The sequence below is a fragment of the Malurus melanocephalus genome, unplaced genomic scaffold, assembly GCF_030028575.1.
Source record: "Malurus melanocephalus ecotype Western Australia unplaced genomic scaffold, MMel_1.1 scaffold_105, whole genome shotgun sequence".
Classification (NCBI taxonomy): domain Eukaryota; kingdom Metazoa; phylum Chordata; class Aves; order Passeriformes; family Maluridae; genus Malurus; species Malurus melanocephalus.
The window spans coordinates 1,248,150-1,267,571 of record NW_026623337.1 but is presented as its reverse complement, the minus strand read 5'-3'; the positions used below and the strand labels follow the sequence as shown (position 1 = coordinate 1,267,571).

Genomic DNA, 19,422 nt, shown 5'->3' with positions numbered 1-19,422 from the left:
TAAACTGTTTTCTCCTCAAAAATTCTTGTTACTCTTCTTCTCCTGCAATGTATATTTTAATCTACAGTGGCTTAGTTTTGCAGGATGGAGACTGTGGTCAGTGGCACAGGGAGAGGGAAAGGTGGATCCCCCAATAGCCAGTGGCCATGCTATCAAAGTTGGGACAATTAATGCTTCATRTAAYAGTTCTTATTATCACCAGGTAGAATAATCTGTCTGAAAGGTTTTAGTGTATCCTCACATCGTACCTAATAGTCCAGAAGCTTAAGGGCATTCACCATTTGTGTGGAAGAGTCCAGTTTTGAAAGAAATTAAACTCTCTCAGTCTGTAAAAGCAATTTTGTGATTAATCTTTGTTGTCCTTGGTTGCTGTTTACTTCTTCTGTTGTGATATATGAAGACATCAGTTTTTTTTCTGTAAGGTCTTGGGGATAAARTTTAGGGCTTCTGCATTCTCCTGCATTGCAAGACACTTTGCAAGCACAGTGAGCTGTGTGGCTTGTGGTCAGTAGGATTAACTCTGGAGAATGTGAATGAAGGTCCTGGAAGRTGTGGGGCACTGGCTGTGGAATCCAGACTTGTTAATGCACTCCTTTGGCGCTTGGCGTTTAGACACTGTCTTGTCAGTGAGTTTCCTTCTAACAAAACAGAAGGTAACATTACCAAAACTGTTGTCTGGGTCACATGGGCTCTCCCTTACTGGGATATATCTGCGGTTTTATGCGTAGTGTAACTTCTTTCCTTCCTCAGGGGAAGTTTTTCTTCCATGTCTGAAACCTGAGGATTTCATTTTGGGTGCTGAAAATGTWTATTGACAACTTTCATCTTGGAATATGTCATTGAACAGAGTACTTGGAATAATTACAAATGGATTACATGTGCTATAGATATTTTGCTTCTTGCTTCATTGAACTATGTTATACATTCAAAGTGTTTGAAACTGAAGATCAGATTGGTAGATAACTGTCTGAAGTGCAAATCTGATAAGATTGAAATAAATGGAAGCAGCTGGGAAAACCTTTCCTTTGAACTGGAGTATGTTGAAATTACATTTAAATTAGCTGCATTTATTTTTTTTTCCTTTGACTTACGCAGTATGTAGAACTATCCAGAACTAGATTATTGTGRTATATTCTTTGTGAAATCCCAGGATAATGTAAAATTTGTCTGCTGGAACTCCACCCCTACTCTGATTTGCTGTTGCATTCTAAATGGTTCTTAATTGCCTCTAATTGCCTGTTGAGTTCCATGGGATTGCTTGGAGAGCATCCTAACATGTTCAAGTAGGAGTTTCTTTCAAGCTTCTATTCTTCTAAATACTCACTACAGTTCACTCTTCACAATGCTTAAGATCTGTTTGTACTCTGTAGTTGCTGACTTCAGGAATACCRTTCTCTGTTTTCTGTTAGTATGGTTTATAGATAGACATTTTAAATGGCCTATGTCCATCACTAGCTAAATTTAAAAAACTTTAATTGTGATAGACTTGTGCAAGAASCAATATGCCACGAAGTGAATGGGTATATACTGACAGCTTAGTAGTAGAAATCAAAGAAGTTCATAACTTTGCTTTTGCCTTAACCATGGAAATAAATTGAAATGTATTGAGAATTATTTGCCAATATTGCATGAATAATGTGTGACTTTTTCTTGACTTAGTGATGCAAAACGTGGGTGTTAGTTGTGTCATGGCAGGTAGTAGTCTCAGTAGTTAAAATATGTTTTTTTAATCTGCTTGTATCTTTCCATATTGCTTAGTCTAGGAGGATATTTTAAGGGCTTACTCCTTCTCCAGTTTGGAGATGAAATGTACAATGTGAGATTTTGAGCAAAACCTAGTGGCTTTTGGTTTATGCTGCACATCTGCTATTGGGAAGAAATTGTGGGATTTGTGGTTTTGAACAAAAATTTAAAAAACAGATTTGTATGAAAAAAAGTCAGGATGTGTCCTATATTAGACTAAGGAAGTGTATAGAGAGGTATGAGTTGATAGATGTAGCAAAACCGTGACATTTTTGTTTGGAGTGACGTGAAGCATTGTTTCTTGGGACCGTCCACTTGGAGGATTCAACATGGCTTGCAGGCTTTGGCTAGAGAAATGGATGAGAGATAGGGTTAAAAACCACAAAACCATTTTAGAAATAATTTGCTGCACTGGAGTGGAGAGAGATGAACTTTCCTAAGTTGTTATTACTAAARCAGAATTTTGTGGTGAAAGTGAGGATTTTCTTTTTTTAAAGTACAATCTTTAGTGGTTGTTCTATGGACTTTTCATATATTATAAGCTTATATGAAGAAAAACTCTCTCATGAGTTAAAAATTATTTAYATTTGTTCTGAAATTCAGAACACAGTGAGGGTGTTAGTTTAATGGAAAACACACCCTCTACAGCTAAAAATATTGGCCTTTAAAGCTGAGAATTTGTTTGATTAATGTACACGTTTTTATGTCTGGGGAGGAGAGTGGATTTTCTAATTCAAATGTGAATCTTGGGAGTGGGATAGGGGAGCAGGACAGCTTCATTTCCATTAATGTACAGTGCTGCAGATGTTCAAAACCGAGGGAMCATAATTTAGCTACAGAAGCAAGACTTTTCTGAAGAAAAAAGGCATCCTGTTGCTTCACCAGCACACTAGGACTTAAAAAAACACCACCATTTAAGGTGAGTTTTGTGCAGCGAGAGCACACCCTGTGGCTTGGCAGTCTAGTCAGAAGGATGATACCATGCTGACTTTATAACTAGATCTTTGAACAATATTCTCATGGGTGGCAAATGCAAAACAAAGTAATATCAACTGGCACTTAATTCTGGGAGCTCCCTGCTGATGGGGCTCTGCACTGAAATGGAACTCTTCCTGACAGGAAGTCAGGCGCGAAGTGTGGAGACCTCTGAAAATAAAGTGTGCTTTAATTTGACACCCTGCTGTTTTACAGCTAGTCTGTTTAATTTGAGACTATGGAAAGAGGGTTAGTGCAGGGGAGGGGGATGAGATTATGGAAAGTTCAGTGAGCAGCAATGCTTGTTGCTGATTTAATACTAATTACGAATATGGGAACTTTTTTTGTTCATGCTAATAARCCAAATAATGTGTCTGTTGCCAAGCGAAATTACTTGGGGAGCTCAGGATTTGGGGAGCTGTGCTATTTACTGAATGTTCTACCCAGAGAAACTTTGWGTAGTGGTGCTGTTCAGTCTGTTGTGTAGCTTGCAGTCTTATTTATATGCATCTGTGCTTTTTGCCTATTTCTGCAACTGAGAGAACACTTGTCTCATCAAAGATTGTTCACAGCACTAATATTTCTGTAAATACTTTGTGAAAAYATTAGTGATAAAAACTCATAATTCAGATTATGCAGCAGTCCTGATATTGAGGTGCATGTCTGTTAGGTGTTATATGCTAGTTCAGAATCAATTTTGGTTCAGAAGAAACAGCTGGATTTTCCAGTGCTCTTTGGATAGTTCCAAAGACATTTATTTCTATTTCTACATAAAACAAAAGTGGTTATGTTTTTGTTTTGGGATTCTTTTTTTTTGGAGAGTGCCAGTGAGGATTTGCAGTGAAAGGAGTAGAAAATTATCATTTATCATGGTAATTATTGTAGTGACAGGTAATAATAGAGCTGTTTGTTGCAACGTGTTTATAAATTTTATTTTAGTGTAAATAAAGACAATACATGTAGGGTGAGGAAGGGAACATAGTATGCAAGTGGAGTGTAATGGGAAAGATATTCGTTTTTCAGGCTTTTTTTTTTATTGATTTTGCTTCATTTTCTCTAAATCTTTTAAGAAGTGATCTGCATTAGGGTGGGATTGCCCAAGGAGAGATCAAGGGATGGGTTTGGACATCCTGTGCTATGAGTGAAGAGGTGGAATTGGCTTACATACTTGAGTTTCCTTCCTCAAAGGTACAGTGATAGCAGGAATCTTGTTCATTGTGTGCATGCATTCATTATGAGAGTTTAAATGAAAACCAAACCTACATTTGGGGAAAAGGGTAATACAGAATCATGAAATTGTAGAAGRTTTGAGTTGGAAGAGTCCTTAAAGATCWTTTAAGTTCCAAACCCCCTGCTGTAAAAAGGGGCTTATGGTTCCAAAATCAGTATTCACCATGTGCAGTATTTCTTTACTAGTGACATTTATTAATTCAAAACTAAAAACAGTGAGCAGGAAGGTTGGTGCTCTTTGGTGGTGATGATGAATGTTGCTATCAGCAGGACCAATCCAGCACTACTGGTGCAACTGTGAAGCACTGAGAATGCTGGGATTTTCTTGTTCTTATAATTTGTAGTCTACCTTGAATGGCATTTTTCTTCCTGTTCAGTGGTTTTACAAAATCTCAAATTACAACCACAGTTAAACGAAAAAGCCCTGAAATCAAGGGTCAGTTGTGTTATGCTCCTGCTATTCCTCGATTTGTTTGCCAGCATTAAAATTATGCTGGCACTGCAACTTAATTATTTGGATCTCTTCCTTTTGTTCATCTTATGTTGTCCCTTTCCCTCATGTCTGTTTTTCTGACTCATCTCCTTTGACTTAAGAGTTTCATGCTTCCCTTTGCTTCATATTTACAGAACTGCTTCATGCTTTGATTTCTCAATTAATTTTTAAGATTCCCGTTCTCGTTCTTTCTGAAGCTAGTCTTTCATCTTGGCATTGAAAATAGCCAATGGTTAGAGAACCTGGAGAGGAAACTGCAGTGGAGAAGGTTTGCAGCTAGGTGAACTCAAACCTGACCTCTAATTTTGTTTCATRAGGCGTCATGGCAACAGTCTGCTAGTGGGAGAGAGAAAGGGAGAAGCTGCCCAGGAAAATTGCTTCCTCCATCAGAAACTGGGGACCTGAAAGCAGTGATCCAGTCACTCAGTTTTTTTCCCCAGTTTTTCATACTTCTTTGAAACTAGATAAAAAATGATGCTTAGGGGTTTTGATCAGAGATATACAGCTTTTATGCTGTGATAATTATTATTGATACAATTTTATTTATGCAAGCAGCGATATTTTAATAATTTAATATGAATTTTGGATGAARTAAACATTTTCTTTTATTTCTGTTTTAGGCATATTTGGTGTCACCATAAATTATAGCAACTGCAACCTATCTTGAGATATTTTGGTTGTGTGTAATTATTAAAGAGTGTATATTCTGTAACATTTTATGTAGCATATCTTTTATAATAATGTATTTTTTTTAGGATAGATTTGTGTCCTTTGTAGAGAAGGCTACAGTTGTCACTTTGAGAGCAATCTCATAGCAATCTCATAGAGGGCAATCTCATAAAAAGTTTTGTCTGACAAGCTGACAGTTTTTTCTGTGGTATTTTTACTGAAGAATCTAATACTTAAGTATGTAACTCCAGCTCTGTATGTGTATAATATATTTTCAGAATTTATAAAAGCTTGCTGTGACTTGAACTTTAACTTTTAAGTATTGAAATTAAACTCTCATTATAGTTTTAGGCATTTACCACTAACAACATAATACTAGTTTATAGGAAGCTCTGTTTACATGGAATAACCCACATGGTTAAACAGCAGGGGAGTCTTCTGCTTTTAGTTAAAAACCTGCTGTTTCTGTATGGCTTATTTACTACTTCTTTAATTCTTAATGTAGTGTGCTGTGGAATTGAGCATGCAAAAGTCAGCAAAGAGTTCTGTTTTCTGCGTCTAAGGTTATTACTTGCTGTACAATAATAAAGGCACTATTTTATTGGGTTAGTTGTAATTAACTTCAGCACTAGGCATTGATATAAATCATTCCTAATCTGTTTTCTTTACATTTTCATTCTTTTAAACTGGTTTAACATAGCTTCTTTCTGTCGTCCTTTTACATGAGGACTGGGGTTGTAATTGCTTTTTTGAATTAGGCTGTCGGAAGCTAATGTGCATGTTGGTCCAAGAATTGATTAAGGAACACTAATGAATTTCATATAGCACTTTTAAAAGATTTGTAATAAATACTCTGTAGTGGTGATCTGTTATAACAATAGAATTCAATAGTGTTGTCATGCTGTGCAGCTGGGAAAATATTTCAGTATAAGAAACTTTGATTCGGTTTCATAGTTAAAATAATAAAGAATTTTGAGGTTATGAATTTTTTTAAAAAAAGTAATGTTCCAACTTTTCCCCAGCSTATATTTTCTGAAAGTAGCTATCGTTATTGTAATCTTTGTTTCTCTGTCTGATAAAAGAGGAAAAATACTGAAACAGTTTTAGTTTCAATTTTTTTTCTGCTCAGTCTTACTGTTTGATGCCAAATAGGTCCTGTGCCTTTCTGACTGATTTATCAACACACAAGTACTGCAGCATGTTCAGTTATTCCTCATCAGCACRGGTTTGAAACAAGAATGTTGTTTCTTCTTTTCAGTCAGCTGTGCAGCACTGAATGTGTTTGTTTCTCGAATTTCTTGTCTTTTTGGCGGGGTAGATAATCACATATGCACAATCTCAGCCCACCTTTGTGTATGGTTCATTAGTTTGATATGGGTGTGTTTGGAATATTTTCCCACGTCTATGGGTGTGATGTTATACCTTCACTTGAGAACCTATCTCATCTAGTTATTTTTTACACAACTTTCTCCTAGAAGACTCATTAAAATTTTCAATACAAAGACTTCAGTTTTGTACTGTCACCAGTGGATTTTTTGACAAAAAGCAATGTCTTTTTTTAATGGAATGCCGGCAGTAAATACTTTTTATTATAACTGGGTGCGTTTGATAGTTTTAAAAGTCTTATAAAAATAATTAGCTCTTTTATATAGTTCTAATGGCATCCTTGCAAGTTTCCCCTGGAGCAGTCTCTAATGAACAGTCCTTGATTTTTCCAGTTGGGCTTTTAGATTCCCTGAGGACTTGACTTCAGACCTTGAAGGGCAGCAGCTGCCATTTGTCTTAAGCCCAGAGTTGCCAAGCAGACAGACCATGTACTAATAGGACACATTTGTACAGCCTGAATATGTGGGACCCCGATAGAGCCCTAATGATGATCATCTGTTGAGAGCTTGTAGCTGGCCAGGGTTAGAGTAACTTTTATCACCCTTATTGAAATCAAAACCTCTGTATTGATTAGTGAGATAGCCTGGCTTGTTACATAGATGCCATGTTAAAGCTTTCATAGAGAAGCCTTTGTTTCAGTTTCAGTAAATCCAAGCCTGTTTGATAAGGTTTTTTCCRTGACAAGAGGTTCTGAATTTTTAGCATGGTAATAAATATTTTTGCAAGTTCTCACTTTTTTTTCAGGATTCAGCAATAGTGGTGATGTTCTATAGAGAAAGGGCTATGAAAATATTTATTAAAACAATTTTTTCCAGCCAATTTCTGATAGGACTTTCATTATTCTTTTATGGTTTTAAGGTTTTATTTAAGCATACAGATATGTCTGTATGTGTACAGGATAACTATCTCAAATGTGTTTTCATGTTATTTTTGTATTGATTTATGTCACATCTTAGCAAAATTTTTCTCTTTTGGAAGTACTTGACATGTGCCAATTTTGATATTAAATTGCTGCATGGTTTCTAGATATGATTTCCCATAACTCCAAGTTGCTTTCGATTTTTTTTCAATGGATTTTTATAGATTAAAATAACTGAAGAATGCTTCAACCTTCAAAAGTAATTTGTGTTTGCAGAGATTCTGCTTAACATGCAGTCTAACTTTTTTTAGTTATGAAGAACYGAGCTGAGATATAATCTACTTTTCCTGTATGTTTTTTATTGCTGAGTTCATTCAAGCCTGTAGTGGATGTGGTGCTGAGAGAGTGCTGACACCAAGTGCAAACACTGCTGAAAAGTTCTTGATAGTTTACTTTAGGCACTTAAAGATTAGTGTATCTCTCTATGAACAAGTTTTTCATGCAGATTTGACCTTTACTCCAGGATATAATATGTCTCTTAGTTATATGTTAACACATTTTTCCACCCTGCTCCTTAGTGCTCCATTCATCGTTGTCAGTACCAAAGTCATCCTTCTCCTTTATTTCATAACCAAAATAAATTATTAAAACTTCACCAGCTTTATGGGAAAGGTGGATTATTCTCTTTTTTGCCTGTTGATGAGTGTGTGTTTCAACTGCTGGATATAATCCTTAATTGTAGAAAATTGTTAAACTTTTTTAGAAGGGTGTTTTTTTAAGTTTCTGAGAAAAATGAATCATTAGGGAGCATAAATATATATATATATAAATGAGAGCAGCAGTACAGTCTGCTACAGTTGGAAATAAGAGCAGTTTTCATCTATTGGAAATATTTTAAATACTCTGTTCAAAATCCATGTTTAAATACTTTTATGGCTAAGCATTGATGGGTTGGTCTTGCAAATGTTTCTRTATGCCTTGTAGAATGTATGTTTCAAAGTAATTCATAGAATTGTAAAATGGTTTGAGTTGGAATGGACCTTAAAGGACATCTAGGTCCCACACCCCATCCGTAGTTGTTTGAAATATGATTATATTACTTTCTCAAGAGTTTGCAGGTGAAGTGGAATATGTCCATTTGCTGCCTACAGGCAAGCACTTCAAATTGCAAACYAACAAAAATGTTTATCAACAACATTTTTTTGGCATTTGTTTGACTGATTATAGTTTAGGAATTGTTGTACTGGGCTAGATAAAGGCTCCACTTTGCTTTTTGTCCTATCTCCAACTGTAGACACAAAGAGATGCTCAGGAAGAGTCAAATAGAACAAGCAAGTGTGATGCTCACCCACTCTCCAGCTGCTTTTTGTTCAGGGTATTTTCTCAATTGGATGCAGTTTCTGTGTATTTAGACAATATTAATGGTATTTATTTTCTTGATGTGTACTTTTGCWGTCTCCTCTTGATTCTGTTGTACTTTTAATCACCATGACGTGCTTTTGGTGATAGATTCTTTACACACTGTATAAAGAATCACCTGTATTTTTTGAAGGTGGCTATGAAGGTTTTGAAGCTGGCTCCTCCTGTCTGCTGTTTGTAAAAAAAGCTTTTTGGGTAAATAAGAGATTCCTGAAGTATTTGACCTGAACAAGGATGCTCAGAATGGATAGGAAGCCAACAACAAATGGGAAAAAATCACTGATCAGTAGAGGTGACACTGGAAAAATCAGATTCAAGGCAGAAATTTTTAAAGAACTTTACTTAGCTCATCATGTGATGTGATTAGAGATGTACCCTGTGTTTAAAAAAGGAAATATGAGGATCAGGTAGCGTAAAAGACTTCTAAATGCATCTGAACAGTGAGGTAGCTACACATACACATGTAGCTACAATGAAATAAAATGGGATATGTAAATGCTAACACCTGTTTGCTATCCTTACCTCATTTTGCAAGTTTTGCTGTAAAGCATGCTGTGRTGTTTTGTATATTTTGGTCTTTGGTTATGGTCTAATGCATGTTATTGGCCTTGGTATGTCCTAGAAAAAAGTAAATGTAGTAATTTAGGGGTTTTATTAGAGCATTTGGTGCTGTGATACACCTGATCATTAGTAGAATTAATTAAAAAAAACCCACTGTAAAATAGATTAAATACCCCAACATTACTCAAATGRGACAACAGGTCATGATATCAACCTTAGTTTCTGAAAGGAGGGGTTTAGACCACTACTGCTTAATGTTTTGGTTTAATGATCCTCGTGTACTCAATAAGAACGTGCTGATGAAACTTGTTGATGATATAAAATTTAAGCTACAGAGGACTGGGATGCAATTTTGCTCACTGCACTGCAGAGCTGTTTTGTGTATGAAGGAAATGTAGTTTGTTATTCCATACAAAATTATAATTCAGATGAGGGTTGTGGCACCATTTCAGGAAGGGGTAAAGTCCTTCACTACTGTATTCATGGAGCTTCTTTACAGTTTCTATTAAGGAAATAGGTGACACAGTAACAAGTTAGAGACAATATTGAAGTAAATTGTGATTTTTTATTTGTTGCCATGTAATAGTGATTTTTCATTGGAGGTATTTCTGATAGTGTCAAGTGCTTCTTGGTTTTCCCCCTGCTTCACTGTTGAGAGCACAGTGACCAAAAGCATTAAAAGTAGATGATGTCTCTGGATCACTAAACATTTACAGCCGTGGGAAATGGTGGTCAATTACCTACAGCTTAGAACAGGTATGAAATTATTGACTTGGTTSATCTTCCCTTACAGTCCTTCCTTGGAAAAGTGCTGAAGTGTGTTCTGAAGTTATTTAGTTGCATTAGTGGTTGAGTTTGAAGCTTTTAACATGTTTTTTTCCCCAATACCTTTGGGAGATGGATAACTAAGATGTTGATATAATAATGCAATATGTATACTGAGTGTAATTGTTCGAGAGTGAGCATATACTGTGGGGAAATATTGAATGGGTCATGAAAGATGAAGACCATTAGTCTTTTCTTTCAACTATTAAAATAAGCTTTAGGGTGTGTTCAGCTGTGATTTATGAAATTGTTTAGACTAACACCTTCTTTGATGATGGCTGATGTAGAGAAAAATGCTTAAAAGTATCATGATAAATGCACTTTCTTTTCACTTTTGGCTATAAATGCACTTTCTTTTCACTTTTGGCAGCTTCCATCTTCACCAATTAAATTTTTTAGTGCTGTTGTGAGCTTTTTAAAGAGCAGAACAACAGATGGACAGTGTCATAAGTGGAAAAAATTGCTTTGTTTTTCTTGAGTTTTCTCACATTTAAGCTMAGTTATCATCATATAAAGCTAAATATTTAGAACCTGATATTACAGTTAGAAATCTCTTAGAAGGATGATTTGCATGTGCTATTTAAAAAAAAAAAAAAATTAGAAACAAAACCGCTTTGTTTTCCACTGGAATACATATATAACTAATGATGAATAATACATCACAAGTTACAATTATTCTACTTTTATCTCTGACTCCCTGAAAATTGTAATATGTTGTTGCAACTTAAACATGATAAGCATGTCTTGGGCCTGGAAAAGCAGATCAAGAAATCAGAGTTATAATCTCCTCCCTGRTTTGTAATTTGGAAATACTTTTTTTGGGGTTTTTTTTTGGGCTGGGGGCAGAGGAGCAGGATTTGAGTTGTAAATAATAACAATTTTAGTGTGTGTCTGATCGAACCTTTGTCTCACTGACTGAGAGGAAATTCTGCAACACTGAGCAGCAAAAAATGCTCTCTGACACTGTGTGTTAAAAACCTTCTAGTTTCAGAAATCTGAAATTTGGTTAAGACATTTTTGCAGTTTTAAACTTTTTGCCTACCTTGGAGCTCATGATATTTTTTGAAAATAACCCCAGTGAGATAGAAGAATTGTTGTGGATAATCATTAAGATTATTGTTTCATTGAACCAAGAATAAAACATCAAGGAAGTTGATGTGGAAAAGCACATGAAACTTAACTGTCTGCTGCAGAATCAGTCTTTCATATTAGAATAAAAGAGTTGGAAGAGTTTAAATCAAAAGCTGTATTTGTCCTTTTCTATCAAATTGCCTCTCATTTTCCCCAAAAGATAAGGTACYCACATTTACTACTCTCTTTTTTAACTAGGTTAACTTGTTCCTATTTGATCTACGATTAAAAAAATCTACCTTGTGTATTTGTTAACTAATTTTGTTTTCTTCTCATCTTTCAAATGAGGGTAACAAGCCCCAGTGATCGGTTGTGTGGGTTGGTTGCTTTCACCTGTGTCTCTTGTGGGGCCAGACAAAACCCACCTATATGTTTAAGAGGTGTAGAATTTTGCTTAATTAAAGGTTCAGCTGGATTTAAGGAATGTGCAGTGCATGTTTGCCTGCCATTACCATAATTTCAGTGTGTTAAAAATGTTAAATTTTAAAAAAGTATTGTGATTGTGGTGCAATATTGGGATTGTTAACAGGTTTCTTTTTTTACGAGTTGAGATGACTCTGTGATGCTGAAGTGAGGTTTATTATTGGGAAATATGCTAACCAGACTTTAACCTACAAGAGAAATTTGTGTCTAAGGAGTGTGGAATAGTGTCTAACATTATCATTGTTCAATAAGGCAAAAAGCATCAGTGAACCAGAGTAAATTCAGGATTGTTACATGACATAGCAAAAGAAAATGATGGAGTCCTTTGTGGGTTGTTTTTGGATTTTCTTTTCCCCTTGATATGACCTAAAGCAGATGATACAATCCTGTTCCTTCATGCTGGTGTTCACTGCTTCCTGATTAGCACACAATGCTGTGTGCTTGCTGCTGGTGGTGTAAGTTGCTAAAACTGAAAAGGAAGTGTATTATTTTGTCTCTGAAAATGCCTCTTGTAGGTTTTGTTTTTATACAACTAATTTTCTTATGTTTTTTGTSTTTCCCCAGGAGTGGCAAAACTCTATACAGAAAAATGCTGGCCTTGCCTTTATCGAGCTGGTCAATGAAGGAAGGTAAGTCACAACGTTTGATAGCACCTTAGACTTTAGGAAGTTGTGTGCCCTGAAACTTTTTAAAAATAATTTTTTCTTCTTCATTTTTGCATAATTTTCTTTGAGTTTTACGAGCTTGGTTTCATCTTCTTTAGTACTTTGGTTCAGTTTTAATTCTGAATATGGGATTTTGCAGAATCTTAATGCTCTTTGCTTTCATTAAATACTTTGCTTATCTGTGTGTCATGGATTTTCTTTTTTCCTGTCCTTGTGTACTGGTTWATGTTGAAACTATAATTTGTATTCAGCTAATCTCTTGAGAAAGGGAATTGATATTTGAAAGACATTACTGCTAGGAATTGTAAGATAAGCCTCTATCTCAAAAATGAGATTCCAGTTTGCTCATTTATTTCTGATCTATCTCATAAAGAAGAAAGGAGGAGAGTCCCTCTAAGGAAAAAAGAAGTCTCAATATTACCAATTAGTTTTATGTTCTATCCATAACTTTATATGTATATTATTGGAACTTACAGAAAATGACAGAGCAGGTGATGAGACCATGCTCTTTGACTTACAGTGAGTGTTCAGAACCATCAATATTTTCGTCATTACAAATTGATTATTGAGGCAGACTAAGAGCAATATTTACTTTTTTCTAAAGGGTTTTTAAAAGATGTGCCAATGAGTTAGCTAAAGTGTATTATAAAAAATGCCATTTGTTTAAACTTAAGTTCTGTTAGTGARTAACTTCAGGTAGTAAGAATTCAAATAGAAAATTAATTTTGCATGATTAGCACAACTACTGAAYTAAAAATGAAATAATTCATCACATGAATTCACATGTTACATATGTATCATTTTATCATTGTAGGAATGCGGGAAATGGCTATTTGAGGTTTTTTTCTTTCTTAAAATGTAGATTTTCTCAAGACACATAAAAATAATAGCCATTTTAATGGATTTTAATGGTTGCATTTCAGTTTATAGTAGGGGAAACACCATTCTGAGGCAGAAAAAACATTTTGCTACTAGTCTTGATCCCAAGGGCCAAGGTAAAGTAACAAGGGTGTTCAGTTACAGTGTTAAGATCTAGCCTATAGTTGTTTCCTATTATGTGAGGCTGACCCGTCTTGACCTTCCTTACAAAATGCCTGCTATAAATTTGGCCCTTGATTAATGTTTTATTAGCATAGATAACATAGAGATCCCACACACATGTAAACCACAATGTAAGGTTCATCTGTGTAAGATGATTATCATGGACAGATCAGTTGCTGAGACTGACCGGTACATGGCAGTCACCCAGTAGCTATTCAGCTCGTCTAGGTCAAGCTTTCTATCAGTAAACTGTTTAGAATTGACTATTTTCTCTTCAAAACCTGCAGTGCCCATCACAGACAGATGGAATCACTCCCCCACCTCCATAAACAACATCAATAACTTAGAGTCTAGCCTGAGCAGAGTGSTTGTCTCAGGGACAAATGATCCCTTGAAGACTGGAAAGTGTGGTTTTGGTTAGCAGAAAATGTCTGTGTAATTGTTACTTCATTTCATTTCTGACTTGTAGCAGAGTTGGGTTTTCTTCAGGGTTTTTTTTTTTTTAAAGTGGGAACATAACATTCATTATGGTGAAGAGGAGAGGGGATTAATTTCTTAAAAAWGTCTCCTTTTATCTGTCTCCATTTTCCTCCATTGCTGTTTATAGGAGCCTTTATAGTTATTGCTGAATTGGTCATTGTGGCTTTTCAGCATTCACTAAAATGAAACTATTATCCCTCAAATGACAGGAACTGTATTCCAGAATTACTCTTTCCTTCTCTTTATGCAGTTTGCACATTATTTTTCTTGCACATATGCTAGCACTTGGATTAAAACATCTCAGACCTTACATTTTATTCTATGTGCTATTTTTTGTGTATTTTTGCCATAGCATTATAATCTTGAGATCTCTGAAAGCTGAAGTCTTTTAATTAAAACTTAAGAAACTAACTGAATGATACTGGTGTAGACTTTACCTGCATAACAGAATAAGAAAAGCTGAATTTTAAGTTGTTTCTACAAGTGCAGAAGAAAAGAAGGCAAGGTGATTGTAGAAAGGACAGAACTACTTCAACAAGTGAGGAGGGATGTCTGTAGGGGACTGTGACATGAGAAGTAGAATAAATAAAATAAGGGACTGGAAGGACTGCCTAGAATTTGTTGCATCACTGAATTGCTATTGTCTKCTGCCTTAGTGGGGGAATCCTATAATCTTTGTAAACCAGGGTTTTATTCTCTGTTTATTACGAGATTTTTTTGGACTTACTGTGCCAAAGGTTATTCCAGTTTCAGGTATGTTCTACCAATTTTGTTTATCAGGCAAATAAGACGACTGAGAAATCTTTCTGAAAGAGGTCTAGAAGGGGGGATGTAAATCTCTTCTTCTACTTTCTTTCAAATGTAYTTTTTGCTTTTATGTGAAAGGTATGAATGTACCTCTCTCTCTCTCACAGCAGTTGGAAGCTTTTTGTTTAGGCTTGCCATGTTTTGGCTGGGATTCCCTGGACAGAAATATGTGCAGAAAGTTTGCCTCTGGGACTCGTAAGATCAGCAGTGTGTGTGCTGCATTCAGAGTGTGTTGGCCTGAATTTCATGTTCACAAGTAACCAATGTGTTACACAGAGTTGCTCCCTGCCTTCCGGGTAGATCACACCCACTTCACGTGTAGGGCAGAATGGATTTGTTTGTGCCCAGTGAAATTTTGAATCTTGAACTGAAAGAAAAATCTCTAAACAGGAGGTTAGTATGTGGAAATACAGAACTGTAAACCTGCCTGAAAGTGRAATACACAACTAAAGTCTTGAAGTCCCGGTTACAAGCATAGTAAAAAGAAAAAGCCTGCATAGAAATCTGGGAAGCTGCAGAATGTAAGCRAAAAGGTAAAGGAGCAGGTATTGGAGAATACCCTCTTTCTGTGCAGGAAAAAAMCACCAGTTTCAGTACATTGCTATGTTTACAATTAATCTGGTTTTAATYAAAAGTAGTAAGTATTGTTCTCTGTTATTGTAGTGTCTGGGAACACTATTAGAGCTCTTTGAAACCTTGTTAAAAAGGTGCCTGTACCCATGGCTCATTCACGTGCTGAGCCATCTGTGCAGCAGAAGGATAGGTTGTGAAATGTTTTCCTTAGCCTGCTGAACTTCTGTCAGTCTGGATTTCATTCTTGGCGCTTGCCTTTCACCTTTGGGTCCTCCCTTTAGGGAGAGTCTGTTTTGGAGCCGAGAACTTACTGACTGAGGGAATTTGTTCACCAGAACCATATTTTAGGCGAGATCTTGGTCACTGCCATGGCCAGTCCTCTCCTTTGGAAAYTTCCAAGGTGTCCAGACTGATTCCTTTTTTGCACCCTGGAACTAATTACGTTTCCTCCTTATGCACAAGATGGTGGAGCTCTTTATGAGCTAAAACAAGTGCAGCTTTGTTTTATTTCCTCTCATGTACAAATGCCTCTTTTTCTAGAGCCTTATTTCCTGTACTTGACCAGTTAGCAAGCAGCCCCWGTGCTCTGTGAAGGTTAAAACTCTCTCCTGTCGCTTTGATTCATTAGCACACTTTAGTGTGAAGCATCTCTTAYGCTGGGCCTTGTTTTCTGTATCAGTCAGGGCACTAACAAACGTACTCRAGCTCAAGACTAGGCATGACAGTTATTATCCCCTTTGGGGTGATAATGGGTTTGGCATGGCAGGGGTTGAGGGATCAGTCTCCTAAGCATGCTGCAGCAATTATTCTTTCCAATTTTCTGTTKAAGAGGCTCTTGAAGATGCTTGATTTAAATTTTCTCAAGCACAGCTTTCTTGGCCGTCTGAAGAATTACAGAACTGTGTTCTATGCTTACATTTGTGTACACTTATAAATGAACATTCACACAGCAGTTGCTTTAGAAAAATGGCACATAATGGTTGTGACATAAGACAATCTCATTAAACTAGCAGAAACCACGTGTAATTTCCTCTTCTTTGCCTTTGCCCTTTCAAATCCTTACCCAAACCAAGCAATCCAAAACAGAAGGATTCACAAGTGTATCCAGGAGAAGCAGAACTAATGAAATTTGTAAGTTTGTTTTTCCGTAGCTTTCTTTTATTGCTGTGTTCTCTGTTGTCTAATGAGGAATGAAATCTAATCAAAGTTCTCCCTTCCATATCAGAGCATTTTCTCATATGTCTTTCCGTGTAGTTGAAAACAGCTTTTTTTTTCCTTTTCCCAAAGGAAACTTGCAAGGGATTTTGTGCTCTCTTGGATTATTATTTTTTTTTCAGACACTGTAGCCTTCTATTAAAAATATTTGTTAGAAATTAATTCAAAAGTTTTTGAAAAAGGAGAAAAAGGCAAGCAAACAGAAGGCGGATTTAACATCCTTAGCAAGTAAAAATTCCACCAACCAACCGAAAAATGTCCCAAACCTCATCAGAAACAACCAAATGCAACTGGTATGATTCCCTAAAAACATAACATCTAACAGTATAAAATCTGGAATGCTGTAATCATCTATATTTCTATAGCTGGATTTTGGGGTTTTTTTTTTAAGAGCTGTAACTAACAAAATTTAAACATATGTCACCTGCTGTTCCTCATCTTAAATTGTACATATTGCTTTTGACTGATCATGGTTGCAAATATTTTTAATATTGAAATACTTGGCAATCAAGCTGGCTGGCCAATTACTTGGATGCTTTCCGAATGGCAAATAGGGGACAGATGTAGGGCTGCCCCATTCAATTGTCTCTCACTCGCAACGCTGCAGTCACTCTCAAGAAATGAATGCTGGAGAATTGTGTTGCTATAGGAGCAACTACTGTGATGGAAAATAGTTAGAAAAATACAGCTATTAATGAAAAAATGGATGATAACTGGCAGGCTTGGTGCATAATTGACCAAAAAAAGGCTCAGGAGAAAAGTGATAAATRCAGTGAGGTTCAAAGTAGAATTGATTACTGCCAGTCTGCTCCCCTTGCTGCAGCCTCATTGTCCTGAGATTCTGATAATGTAGAACCTGCACTTCAGTCTTCTTTTGCACATTTCCTTGCTTTTGTATTTTTAGCAACCCATTCTGTTTCAGTGTTACATTTTATAAAAGAGAGATTTGGTGATTTCTGACTTTCGATGTTATTGTTTTGGCTTGTTAAAAAAAAAGGAAAAGCAGCTTTGTTAATATGTAAATTTGAATACATAAGATCATTAGACTAAACTTAAACCAACATCTCAAACATGCTGAATATTAGAAATTGTAGCCTGGATGTGTTTCAGAGGTGGATATGTTGACTTGAGYGGGGTTCTTGATGCTACCTAATTTTTTTGTGTGCATGTGTATGCACAAAGGTATACTGCCATGTGCACAACCATTTTTAAACAGCTTTTTAATTTCACTGAGTTTTGAAGGGTATTTATGTGACAAAGGTGAGGTTTGCTTGGGAGAATACGTAATTAATTTGCTGGGTCTATGAAAAAGGGAATTCATAAACAGCTTTTGAGTGCCWGAGAATTCTGAAATGCTGTTTTATGTAGAAAGTTTCTGGTAACATCTGCTTTTAAAAAATAATTTATTGCAAGATCAGTAAGAAGGTATCTACGCTGTATCATGTGTTGTACTGTTGCCTTCTGATGGGACGTTTTCGGAAGCCCTCTCTCATAGTATTGTGCAGTGTCTCCAAAATGGAACACAGCAGTTTTCATTGGGCTCTGACATTCCTAAGAGGCTGTCCTGTCCTAGATAGAAAAGATTGGATTGATGTGTCTCCCTTCAGCTGCCTTTTCGAAGTTCTGCTACATTTTATGCTATTACATGTCCAAGTCAGCATTTTGGTGAGTCTGCACAGCTTTGGGACTTTACATTTTTTTTTTACTCTCCTGTTTTAAGGCAATAAAAGTGTTCAAGCTTYAGTCTTTAAGACCTTATGAACTTAACTGTATTTTTTAAGAGTTCAATAGTATATCTGTAAAGTACCTGTGTTCCACAAAGCAATTGTAAAACTTCCTTACAACAGTAATTCCACCACTTAGCACATTGAGCAGTCAGATCCCATAAAAATCCATGTGTATCCATGTAGAACATACCTCCTTTTGAAGTCAGAGAATCTCTTATTTTCCAGGTTTATGAGGAAGGAGTGTGAGTAGGARAGCTTACCTTGCTTGGCTACCTCAGGGTTCTCTGTTGTGGAGCACGTGGAACATTCACAGCCTCTCCCAGCAGTGATTTGTGATAGATTTGTGCCTAAACAGCTRTTGTCAGGGTCACCTACAAAGCTTTTTCCATACTTTGACTACGATTGACARTTGTTGAATATCAGTAATAGTAACSCAGAATTTGTCAATCTCTTACATGCTTTTGCTTGCAAATATTTTTCTGTTCAGTTTTTTGCCTCTTGTACCTCCTAATTTTTGCTTGTTGTAAGGAGAAGCTCGACTTTTTTACTTGTTCATCTAAGCATTCAGCAGCCAGAAATCAGAGGAAGACTTTTAGTTCTGTGTCTCACAGTTTTTCCTTCCAGCATAACAATGAAAGTCAGTCTATCTCATGTATCTGGCTGGAACTCCTTCTTTCAGTGGTTTTTGCGCTTCATTCCTGACCCAGCAAAGTATGCAAGTATATATTTGGCTTCCAGCATGGAATCCATCCCCTTGCTTGTTTTTACTAGGCTGCTCATCTTTTCAAAGTTAAGCACATGTTTTTAAATATTTTTGGCTGGAAAGAAAGTTCTTGGGTAGAAAAGTCTGTCTGAGACCTTGAATTTGGTGTACGCTGCAAGCAGGAGAGTAGCCTTGATATCCAGAGTCTTTACACTCATGGATACCAAGGCTAACTTCTACAGAACATACCCATCCACATGCTTCTTATATATTTAATGTGTTTTAGATAAAATTTTTTAACAGAAAATTAACTAATGTTGTCTAGTTTCTGGGGGAAAAACACCAGGACAAAAGCAGACAACTAATTATGGGTAGCAAATATTCGTTTGTGCTTTTTTTGTCTTTGTTTGTTTTAATTGATTCTAATTGCCTTATTTTGAAACTTCTTTATGGGAGGACATGGTGTAAAATATCTTTTTTGTCAGGCACAGATTGCC

The 19,422-nt window shown here is 36.1% G+C and overlaps 1 protein-coding gene across 3 annotated transcripts in view; it reads left to right on the top strand.

The window, feature by feature from the left end:
* Nucleotides 1–19,422, top strand: part of LRBA (LPS responsive beige-like anchor protein) — a 365,054-nt gene that overhangs the window by 105,867 nt on the left and 239,765 nt on the right. For all 3 annotated transcript variants that reach the window (XM_057369185.1, XM_057369184.1, XM_057369187.1), the window contains exon 35: nucleotides 12,279–12,343. In XM_057369185.1, coding sequence (XP_057225168.1) covers nucleotides 12,279–12,343 — 65 coding nt within the window. The remainder of the gene's footprint in view (nucleotides 1–12,278; nucleotides 12,344–19,422) is intronic.